The sequence below is a fragment of the Podarcis gaigeae genome, assembly GCF_964106915.1.
Source record: "Podarcis gaigeae genome assembly, chromosome: 14".
Taxonomy (NCBI): Eukaryota; Metazoa; Chordata; class Lepidosauria; order Squamata; family Lacertidae; genus Podarcis; species Podarcis gaigeae.
In genome coordinates this window covers 40,475,496-40,487,671 of record NC_139690.1, presented here as the reverse complement: position 1 = coordinate 40,487,671, position 12,176 = coordinate 40,475,496, and the positions used below count along the sequence as shown (strand labels likewise).

The following is a 12,176-nucleotide window of genomic DNA, read 5'->3' as shown; positions in this document are numbered from 1 at the left end:
TTGGGGAGTGGTTGGTTAAAATTTCGTTCTTTAAAACTAAAGCTTTAGTTTTCAATTGGAGCTCAACTGAAATACGGTGACTCCTGAGTGCTTTAAAGCTGAGTCCATGAGTTTTTTAATTATATATTTTCCCCCTTATTAAAGTAAGTTGTTCATAGGCCTAGAGGTTCAGAACAAAGGTCTCTTTTGTATTGATTTTGGGGGATTACATGAACCAGCAGGGAGCAGGCCTTGATATTTGACTCTGGCCCAGATGAGCCCTTATTACCGTAGTAATGCCAGATTTTCTTTTATTAATAGGTTCTGAAAATGAGAAAGCGCAATTTATAGGGAATAATATATATCTTTTTGTCTTCCTTTCAGCCTGGCTATCTGTCGCCTGTGTTCTTGGGTATCGGCGCTTTTCCTTTTACAGCTAAGTATGAAGCATCCATTTAATCTGTTCTTGTTCTTAGTCATTCTCAGATGTTCCACCTTTGCACAGACGACGAGGCTGGTGAACGGTAAGGAGACAAATGTCCTGTTTTAACGAGATACTTTTTGCTGTTGTGATTGAACCTGGCGATTGAACCTGAGACCTTCTGCACAGAAAGCATGTGCTCTACCGCTAAGCTAAAGCCATTTCCCTGTTTTTATTCTATTTCACTAGAAGAATGTGTGCGGATCAACGGATCCCGTTCCTGCTCCGATCCGTGTTTGAGTCACACAGTTCTAGATCAGCCCTGGCGAAGCACCTCCTACGGGGATGGAAATAACTGTGACAGTGATAAAAAAGGGTGGTATCGATTTGTAGGCAGTGGAGGAGAGCGCATGCCAGAATCTTGCGTGCCGATCAATAGGTGTAACACTGATGCACCCATGTGGCTAAATGGATTGCACCCGAACCGTAATGATGAAATAGTAACCCGTACCGCCTGCGCCGACTGGAGCGGTAACTGTTGTCACTGGTCTATCCCTGTACAGATTAAAGCTTGCGTAGGTGGTTATTACGTCTACCAGTTTCAAGGGACACCAGCTTGTTCCTTGACTTATTGCACAGGTATGTTGCTTGGAATTTATTTGAGAAAAGTTTTGCATTGGGAACAGGGCAATCTATTTTTTTTAATTTATTTCATTTACATTACCTGTGAATCATGATCCACTTCGTGTTTCATCAATGCAATCTTCCAGATCCTGTGTACGTAGGGAGCCCATGCCACGGATGCAGTGCAGAAGAGTGCAAGCTGATCAATGGGGAATGGGGCTGCGCCTGCAGTTCTGGTAGGTGCATTGAGGGTGTCATGGCTGGGAAGGACCAAGACGAAAGAGCATTGGAGCGAGAAAGGAGGAATGATTGATACTACCCTAGGACAGTCGTGACATCGCCCACTGGCATGCAAGGGCTCATTTACACTGAGGGGGGGAAGTATTTGATCCCCTGCTAAATTTGCCCATCTGACGAAGAAATGACCAGTCCATAATTTTAAAGGTAGGTTTATTGTAGCTGTGAGAGACAGAATAACAACAGGAAAACCCCCCAGAAACCCAGAAAACCTAAGTCACAGATTGAGGCTGATGTGCAGCTACTCGAACCTTCAGCTCCCTCCACAGATTTTCGATGGGATTAAGGTCTGGAGACTGGCTAGGCCACTCCATGACCTTAATGTGCTTCTTCTTGAGCCACTCCTTTGTTGCCTTGGCCGTGTGTTTTGGGTCACTGATTGCTTCTCTCGACAGGTATCTTTTGTACAGGTACTGTAACGAGCTGGGATTACAGGTAAGACCTCTCCCTTACAGCAGGTGCTTCTAATCTCAGCTCGTTACATACAGTGAAGATACCAGATAGCCTGACACCTGGCTGGTTGATAGGGGATCAAATACTTATTTCCCTCATTATAAATTATGCACTGGTCATTTCTTCGTCAGAGGGCAAACGGGCATATTTAGCAGGGGATCAAATACTTTCCCCCCTCACTACATACATATCAGGGGTACCAAACGTTATCTATTATTCTTAGAATTTATTAAATTTGTATACCGCTCTTCACCCAAAGATCACAGGGTGGTTCATAACATAAAGATACAAAATGAGAACACAAAATACATAATAAAACAAAGACAAATCAATAACTCCCCCCCCCCCATTTAAAAGGCCATAGCATGTTCAATCAGTCAAAGGCCTTGTTATAAAGAAATGTTTTTGCCTGGCGACTAAAGGTATGCAACGGTATCCAGGCAAGCATCTCGGATGCCATCTAGATGTTGTGGACTACAATGTCCACCATCCCTAGCCAGCATGGCAAATAGCCAGGGACGATAGGGGAGGTAATCCAAACATCTGAAGAACATCGCAGTGGCTGCCCCAAATCCAAATTTTCCATCTTTTAAACCAGGGGTGGGAAACATATTACTATCCAAATGTTGTTAGACTACAGATCCTATCTTCCCTGACTATTGGCCATGCTGCCTGGAGATGATGGGAGTTGAAGTCCAATCTAACAGCATCTGGGAGGCTGCAGGTTTCCCATCCCTGTTTTAATTGAAAATTCAAATGGCACATGCAAACAAGCCATCGCAGATTAATCCCCAGAGGCAGAAATTTCATAATATTGTTGGGAGTAAAGCAACTTGCAATTGTAAAGCATCAAAGCTACCCGAACAAGTAGGGTGTGATAGGCAAACTTTTCTTCCCTCACAGAGTCCTTCTTAAATAACTACCTGTAGATTATTTATTTTCTTAGGCTTTTCTTCCTTCCTCCTCAATCTCCAGTTAGTATTAGACCTCCCTTCATTTAGTTAACCTCATGACACCCAGGATGGCTTGTGCTCAGAACGGCTTTATTTGCCAGGAGTAATAAACTGTCCGTTGCTTGAGTCTTTTGACAGTCAGTCTTATCAGACTATTTCTTTATGCAACTCTGCTTCAGCAAACTCCCACGATTTCTTGATGTCAATCAAAGCACCACTGTTTTCAAAGGAGACACTGCAAGAGGTTTATCAGCTAGCCAGTATGAACTCTGAGCCCCGCAGAATTATAACACTTACAGTTTACTGTAAAAACAAAAAAAACCCTCTGTATTTGCTGTGCTACTTATTCCACACACAGCACTCCTGCAGCTAGGAATGTAAAATAATAATTACAACAGATTGTTGGTTCAATATATGAACTGCTTGGAGGTTTTGAAATGGGGGAAATAATCTAGCAGTAAAATAATGTACTGAGTAAATATTAACAGCTGCTGCCACTACAACTACTATTTGTTCTTGTTCTTAAGATGCTTCGAACCTGGAGCCACAACTGGAGTGTGGTGCAAATGAAATCAAGGTCTCCATGGCAAAGTGCACCCTCAATAGCTTCCAGAATTTAACAATGCATCTGAGAGACAACCGATGTGCTGGTTTTGTAGAGCAGGGGAACAGAACAGTGGTCTCTGTGGAGACACCCACCCAAGCTGGCCAGTGTGGAACGCTATTGACGGTAGGTTCTCTATTCAGTGGAAAAGCCTTACCAGGAAGGATTTTCTGGATCCTTTCCTGGAGATGGTTCTCATATCTGCAAATACTTAAGGCAGGAGATGATTGGCTACATTGTCTCATCATGAAGTCAATTTAGAGCAGGCTTCCTCAACCTCAGGCCTCCAGATGCTTTGAGACTACAATTCCCATCATCCCTGACCACTGGCCCTGCTAGCTAGGGATCATGGGAGTTGTAGGCCAAAAACATTTGGAGGGCCGAGGTTGAGGAAGCCTGATTCAGAGTGAAGGCAAGTTGGAGCACTGACCTCACTCTGCAGTGGCTTTGTCACATAATCATGTAGTGAATTCACATTGTAACAATAGCATGGCATCACCATTCTGGTTACAGGACCCCTGATTGGCTATAGGTTGTGAGCCCCACAGTGCTCTTGGGATCAGTTGTAGATTGGCAGGCTCTGTTGCAGAAGGAAGAAGAAATGGGCCAGACTGAAACTGGGTCAGAGGAAGTGGGCTTTCCCCTTTACACCTTGACCTCAGCCACTTCCTAAGCAGCAGCAGGGACACTGGTCTCCCCCTCCCCTTGACCTGCTTGTGGAGCCTCAGTGGAAGTTGGGGAGGGCTCTGGGCACAAGGGGAGGTAGAAGAGGAGTCAGCAGTAACTGAACAGGAGCTCAAGCAGGAGGGTGCAGTCTTGTCTCCCAGAACCAGGCACCTTAGCAGATGGGAGCAGAAAAACCTACCCATATCCAACCCTGACATTCCCACAAGGCAAGCAAGTCTGGTGAGGGAGCAGGGCGTGTTTTGTCTTTAGAAGCTTGGCGTGCATAGCAACTTGTTGGGACATCTTGGTTGCTTCCATGCAGTTCTGAACTCCTTGCCCTGCTCTTCTTAGCCCCTGTACTTTCCTGAGTCTTGTGTCTGCTGCTGAGCCTGTACTTGCTCAAATAAAGAACTCCTTCTTACTTCAAATGAAGTAAGTGTGTTTTGGGGAGGGAGCCAAGACACAAGACTCTTGTGGTCAGGAGGGAGATACTTTTAAAAGCAATGGTGCCAAAGCAGCCACAGGAGACAAAGAGGGAGCATCTATGAAACTGGGGAGTAAGGGGGCTAGGAGAACAGTTTCCATTTCCTTGAAAGCAGCTTCCCTCTCTCTTTCACAGTAGAAATGTGCACTTGGAAATAATAGCCAGGGATACATGTAACTGTGCTGAAGTCAGGAGACGGGCTGCTTTAATTCTTTTTATTTCCCCTTTCAGAAAAATGAAACCCATGCCACATATAGCAACACACTCTATCTGGCTGATGGGACTGTCATTAGAGAGAACGAAATCAAAATTAATTTCCAGTGCTCCTACCCGTTGGATATGGAAACCAGCCTCAGAACGGCCATCCAGCCCATTGTCAGGTACGGCATTACTTATTAAGAGGAAAGCTGTTCATCTTGCCTAATGATACTTTCATTTCTATTTAGGGTTCCAACTACTGGGGAGTAATGTGAGGGAGCAGATCCTGTTCTTCTTCTTCAGCTCAAGGTCCACTTTCACTTCTGGGCAATCTTCCAGGGGCCACATGCCAGTGGCAGGCAAGGGCCAGTGGCAACTTGGACAGAGCAATGAATGTAAATTTTACCTTTGTACTGTAAGCTAGTTCAGTGGTGGCTGATGCCCGTCAAGACTGGCAGAGCAGAATGCAGAGAGCCCAGAGAGCAGGCAGAGCCTGAGGCAATCGCAGACAGAGCAAACTAATTGTAGTTTTGTTCTCATCCTCCTCCCTGTTAAGTTCTGCAAGGGCATCACTGTCAAGGAGGGAGTTGGTTTAAAAAAGGTAAAAGGTAAAGGACCCCTGGGTGGTTAAGTCCCGTCAAAGGCGACTATGGGGTTACGGTGCTCATCTCGCTTTCAGGCCAAGGGAGATGGCATTTGTCCAAAGACAGCTTTCCGGGTCATGTGGCCAACATGACTAAACCACTTCTGGCACAATAGAACACCGTAATGGAAACCAGAGCACATGGAAACGCTGTTTACCTTCCCGCCACAGTGGTACCTATTTATCTACTTGCAGTGGCATGCTTTCGAAATGTTAGGTTGGCAGAAGCTGGGTCAGATCAATGGGAGCTCACCCTGTTGTGTGGATTTGAACCGCCAACCTTCTGAATGGCAAGTCCAAGAGGCTCAGTGGTTTAGACCATTGAATACTCACAAGGTGTCCATGAAGCTAACTCTTATTCAAAGAAACAGAGCAGTTCAGGCCTAGTGAGCACAGCATCACTTCCCAGTAGGTCTTGCCCCAATGAGGCAGTTGCGAGGACTGAAGGTTGCTGCTTTCCCACAGCTCTTTAAGTCTCCTCTTCCCCTGAGTCCTTCCCCAGCAACCCGAGACTTATTTGCCTTGTCTGTCTTTGCTCCATCCTCTTCATACCTCTTCTGGTTCTCCACAGTGGGAGGTAGCAATGCTTCTGAATACTAGCTACTGGAAGCATGGTGCTGCAACCCTGTGTGGGTTTCCCTCAGACATCTGGCTGGCCACTGTGAGAACAGGATGCTGGACTAGATGGGCCAACAGCATCTTCTTATGCTCATAATCCCCACATCTGAATACACTCTTACTTCCTTTTTTTTCACCTTCCAGTTCAACCAACATCAGCATTGAAGGAGCAGGTCAGTTTATAATTAAGATGGCTCTCTACAGAGACCAAAACTACACCTCGCCCTATGAGGGAGCAATGGCCGTGTTGCCAACTCAGACCTGGCTCTATGTTGGTGTCATGGTCACCAATGGGGACGTGAGCAACTTTGTCTTGCTGATGGACAATTGCTTTGCAACGCCCACAGAAGACACCGCTGACCCTCTGAAATATTTCATCATTCAAAACAGGTACAGTAAGGGGGGGTGGATTTGATCAAGGGACTGTCCTTTTCCATTCATGGTTTCAGGATCGGGTTCCGGGATGTGGGAAATCAAGCCTAGAGTGGAAGCAGCATCCGGATTGGGATCAGGGATACAAGGGCAGGCTGCAACCTAGCTGGAAATATGTGGCTGGTTAGTGCCTGTCTGGGAAGCTCCACAATGCTCTTGTAAATACAATAGAAGAAAAGTGACACACGAAAATTAATTTTAAGAAGCAAGACTAGGAAGATACTGGGGAAAGAGGCAACGGGATATGCCCACTGTGTCTAATTTTCCCCTCTGCGTCTAACAGAATTTCTGCTGTCTCTGTGTTATGGGGTTATTTGAAACATCTGGTGAGCCATTTTGGAGACAGATGCTGGACACAATCCCTTCTGGGCAGCCTTCTGGGGCCCCCTGGGTGGGACAAAAGTGGGTGGAGCAACAGATGCAAATTTTACCTTTGTGCATTGAGCTAGTGTTTACACAAATGCACCTCATCCCTCTCTATCCTCCACCGGGACATTATCAAGAGTCACGATTGGAGTTCAGGGACACAGTCCAGCCAGGCAAAACACTCAAGGAGGGTGTGAAGCAGGGCTGGTAAGGAGGTGTGGTCAGTGAAGAGGGGGTGTGGCTAGGGAGAGTTCTGAGGGGCAGAAGGAGAGGCCTGATAGGCTACATGCTGCCTCCTGGCCTGAGGTTCCCCACCCCTGTTCTAGATGGACTGGTAGGGCTCGTCTTACATAAAGTTCTTGCTGGTTTTACAGCTGCCCAAACAGACGGGATGCCAGTATAACAGTCCCAGAAAATGGAGTCTCGGCTCAAGGACGGTTTTCCTTCCAAGTGTTCAAGTTCGTTGGGAATCATAACCTTGTTTATCTCCACTGCGAAGTCCGCCTCTGCGACCCTAGCGCTGGACCATGCAGACCGGTGAGCCTGATGCTCATCAGTATAAATTGTAGCTTAGTGGGTTCCAATGTACTCTGATACTAATGGATGGTCCATTTCATCCCTTCCTGAGAAACCAAATCACATTTCTCTCCTGTAGCGCTGTGCAGGAATTGAAAGTCGCCAGGCTGCTGCTGCTGTCGCAAAGGGCTATTTGTTGGATGTGGGTCCCATTGCCCGCCAAGGTAAAGACGTGTGTGTGTGTGTGTGTGTGTGTGTGTGTGTGTGTGTTTCAAATACAATAACAAGGGCAAAAGTGCTGAACCTGTATCTAGGCTGGAGATTTCAGCTTGTAGATGAATCGCTGGATGCTTCTTCTTACAAGGAAAATCCCTGGATGTAAGAAAGAAACATATTGGGGAGAATGCTAGGTTCATGCATAGGAATGTTCAGCACATTTCATTAGGGAGTGCACCCAAGGATCTTTTAATAATAATAATAATAATAATAATAATAATAATAATAATAATAATAATAATAATTTATTATTTATACCCCGCCCATCTGGCTGGGTTTCCCCAGCCACTCTGGGCAGCTTCCAAAAGAATATTGAAATACTGTGATACATCAAACATTAAAAGCTTCCCTAAACAGGGAATATATTTTTTAAATGCATTTGTTTGTTTCAATGAAGGAAGAAGGGGACGGGATGACAAAAAGCTAACCAAAACAACCAAATAGAAGATTTTTCCTGCAGAGAAATAGACCCATGCCAAGCTGACCAGAGGCAGGACAGATCTGGAGGACCAAGGGCAGGATAGTTCTCCTTCTCCTTGCTTTTATGCCACAGAAGCAGCGCCTCACCTTCACAGATCTTGCTGCACAAAAGGTGGGAGCAGAACTCAGATGGAGACAGAGCCATGAGACAGAGACAGCTGCAGGTGCAGGCAGAAGAAAAAGTCTGGAGTGGATCAGCAGCTTCTGCTATACTTCTGCCAATCCATTCCAGCCTTTTTCTTCTGCCTGCATTTCTTTCTGTCTGCTTCCATTGATCCCCAGTTTTTTAAACACTGGGTTTGCTTGAATATACCAGGCACTCTCATTACACATGCCTATGGGCTGGTGTCTACCCCTCCCTAAAAGAGAAGGAAAGCAATCTTAAATGGAGGGAGTAACCCGCATACAGCCCAGTGGGACTAAGGATGCTCAATGGATGTGGAATGCTGAGTGAATGATGGAAGAAATGAGATTGAGGGAATAGAATAGATTAGCTGGAATGCTGAATAGCAGCACTTCACTGGTCCTGTTATAGTTGTCATTTTTCATGACGCCTGTCCTCCAATAAGTTCAGGGCAGCATTCAAGATCCCCCTCTTTATTCTCACAACAACCCTGTGAGGTTGGTTAGGTTAAGAGAACGAAAGAGAGACAATGGCCATTTTGCAGCTGCTACAGTCCAGCTCCCACTGAAACCTCCCGACATTACTCAACTTGCCATCTGCTGTGACTGCAACAAACATAATTATGTCATTAACACTGACACATTTCAGTGGAACAATGCAGAAAATAATGTAATCATTTCCCCCACAAATGTATTAACATTTTGTAATATATACAAACAAAATATAAAACAAACATAGTACGCTAACTGAAACAGAACTTAAACTGGGTGTCTGTCCATAAACTCCAGCATTATAATGGGAACAAAACTGACGATAATTTTACACATTCACAATAAAAATTAACAGCGCTTTGTAAGCCTCATGCATGGGAATAATATCCAACCATATAGATTTTTTAGAGGGGAGGCAGAAGAATCTGACCTTGTTGTTGGATCACACAATTTACGAAAAGGTATTATGTACCATCAAATGAACTTTTCCAAATGTTGGTGTCTCTCCTCCATTAACTTTTCTGCTACAGCTAACCCCCAAATTCTGGTCCACCAGCCTTTGAAAGAAAATTCTGTATGCTTTATCAAAAGATGTGCAGTTTCTAAAGGCAATTACTTATGTAATGTTCACAGCCAAACAAAGGAAAGAAAGGCACTGATACCACTCATTTTTGCTGGCATGATTTCTGTCCCTGACCTCGGCAAACATGTGAATTGTAGCAATTTCCATTTTGCAAGGAATTCTCCAACATCCCCATTCACAGCTAAGCAGAGAGAGAATCTTTATCTGCCAGTTTACAGCCCAGCACTCCACCCAATGCACCACACTGATGAGCCCAGGAGCCTCGCTTACCCTGCTGTCAAATAGGTCCCTCCTGTGGCTTCAGTAAGCAGAATTTTTAGTATGCAGCATGCATTGCTGCACTGTTTTCTTTCTATTACTTTTAGTGGTAAAAACCAGAAAGGTCTAGTTAATAACCCAGAGTGGCAGGAACAATGGAAAGGATGATAACAGAGAGGAATAATTTCACCAGGCAAACAAAAGGAAGTGAACTGCATTTGGGTCTGTCTTATGGACAGAAACAAATGGCTCCATAAAACGGGTGTTTGTACAAAATGTACAGTGATCCTTACTAACTGTTTTGTTTTACTTATTTACTTGTTTTTATCCTGTGAACTGCCCTTAGATCTTACGATGAAGGGCGGTATATAAAGCTAATAAAAAATAAAATAAAATACCCTTTTCTGCCACCTGGTACAGGTTTTGAACATCTTGCTGGGGCTGCTGCACCTCAAGGTAAGCTCTTTTTTTTTGTTACCTGAAGGGTGGGTGGGTTCTCACTAAATAAATAAAAAAAGCAAACTTGAAATTATTATCTGGATGCATTGTTCTGGCTTTAAAAAAATCCCAGGTAAGGGTAGGCATGCATAATGATAACTTGGACACATTTTGTAGCATTTCTCAAATGCAATAGATATGTTTTGCCTTCTGTGTCTTACAAATGAAACATGAGCAAATTTGGTACCAGACCCAAATTGTGTTTTATATAAGACTCATTGGTCCATCAGGTCCTGTATCTTACGAGGGAAAGGGGAATTTAAACTAGATGGCCTTTTGGATCCCTTCCAACTCTACAGTTCTAGGATTCTATGAAACAAATGTCTGAAATCATTTTCACCTGCAAACTTTGAATATGAGAGTATTCTTCCTCTTCAGGTTTACAAGGAGTGTGGGTGACTGTGCTGATGTCTGCTGTTCTGGTCTTCTCCATCCATACATTTGTTTAACAGCCAATGAGAGAAAACCTTGCTGAAGCAGCCGTAAGCTGATGAAGAATTCAGTCAAACAGAGAGAGGAAAACGTAATGGACTACCTGCGTGCTGATTTTCTTTTACTGTGGTGGAGGGGATAGAAATCTAGATCAATTTAATGTGCTCTTCTTAGATGAATTTATTACAAGAGTGGTCCAGTCTTCCTGCTGCACTCCTTCCTAGTCAGTCCAAGGCCACAGATGATGCTCTTCATGAACGTGCTTCTCATACCCAACCCCATTATTTCAACTTTGGAACATCTTATTTGTGCTTACTGCTGCATGTAGCTCACTCCACTAATTGAATGCACCATTGCTGTCCAAGATGTGCCTACTGTACAAAACTAGCCCAATGTCACATCAGTCATGACCATCGCTGGCAAGTGGCTCCCAGAAGTTTTCAGGGTTCCTTGCTCCTGCCCTGAAGCAACGTTGTCATTGTGGGAATTAAAACAGAGCCTTATTAGATCCCAGACTTAACTGCCTAATACAGGAGACTCAGTATAAGTGTTTGTGTAACTTTGGGCCCCACCAAGGCACTGGGACCCTGGCACCTGCCTGTGAATGCCTCACTCTGGTGCCAGACCTTCTTCCTTCTCACATTGTCTGTTCATGGGGGAAGACAACTTTCTTTCTTTTTTAAAGTATATTTTTTATTAATTTTAACAAAACAAAATTGTAAAAAAAGACATCCACTTTTTCACCAATGCAAACTTTTTGGACTTCCCTCAGCTCCTCTGAGAATCCTCCGTTTTGATCACTTCTTACGCATTCCCTATTTAATATTGCATTACATTAATAACATATTGTCAGAGCCGCCCCTAGGTCCCAGCTCACAGAGGACCAACGCCAGGCTGTCGTTATGTACAAAAGTCTTTATTGAAGTTCAGTTTCTATTTCAAAGCCGCAGCGCGCAGCTCTACGTCTTAAACCCTAGACCGGCAAAGCTCCGTCTGAATCTCCTCCCCTCTGACACCAGTTTAAGATCCTAGCCCTGCTCCACCTCTTCCTCTCCTCTCTCCTCCTCTGGGTCCTTCTGCCCGCTGGGGCATTCACCATTCTGGACTCTTCTGACGCTGAGACGCCTGACTCCTCCCCCTGCCTCCTGCGGGCTTTAGGACCCGGTTCCCAATCCTCGTTCTCTGCTGTCCCACGCTCCTGTACATTTGAACTTGGCTCTCGCGCCAACCCCGTGATCCTCCTCCTGACCGTTACACTGCTTCTATCACTGCTTCCTTCCTCCTGGAAGATGGCTGGACGTGACCTCCCCTCCGTTGCCTGACTCTCCGATGTAGGCGTGGTCAACCCTGACTCATCTTCTCTCCCTGGTGGTGAATACGCTGGCCCCGATACCTGGGACTCCTCCCCCCCCACTACGCTCTGGTGGGGAAGCCGGTCCTGATCTCCAACTGCTGCTCTGGGAGTCCCCGCTGGCCCCTTGTTTCTGGAGTGTCCCCCTTGGGGCCCCCCTTGCCCTGGCCACCGGCGCCCCCTTCTGTGAATCTTCCGATTCACTGGAGAGGCTCATGGAATCTCTCGGGCTACTGTCATCTTCTCCTACGCTGCCCTCGGATTGCTCCCCCTCGCTCTCCATCTCCTCCCTTCCCTGTGCTCCCGCTCTTGAGTCCCTGACACATATCCCATCTCTTTTTCATTTATACAATAATTCTACTTTTCAATCTTCACAGAGCTTCCTGTAACCCTACAAACGTTGTTTGATCATCACATATACTTTTCATA

The 12,176-nt window shown here is 45.2% G+C and overlaps 1 protein-coding gene across 1 annotated transcript; it reads left to right on the top strand.

Annotated features, from left to right (window-relative positions):
• Positions 1-421: 421 nt before the first annotated feature.
• On the top strand, positions 422-10,494 carry UMOD (uromodulin; the record flags this gene model as incomplete). The annotated part of the gene is made up of 10 exons (XM_083712126.1): positions 422-503; positions 650-1,039; positions 1,171-1,260; positions 3,255-3,457; positions 4,713-4,861; positions 6,085-6,330; positions 7,113-7,275; positions 7,394-7,478; positions 9,887-9,922; positions 10,343-10,494. The coding sequence occupies 10 exons, from the start codon at positions 422-424 to the stop codon at positions 10,411-10,413; spliced, it is 1,515 nt and encodes a 504-aa protein (XP_083568252.1). The 3' UTR covers positions 10,414-10,494.
• Between the last annotated feature and the right edge of the window lie 1,682 nt (positions 10,495-12,176).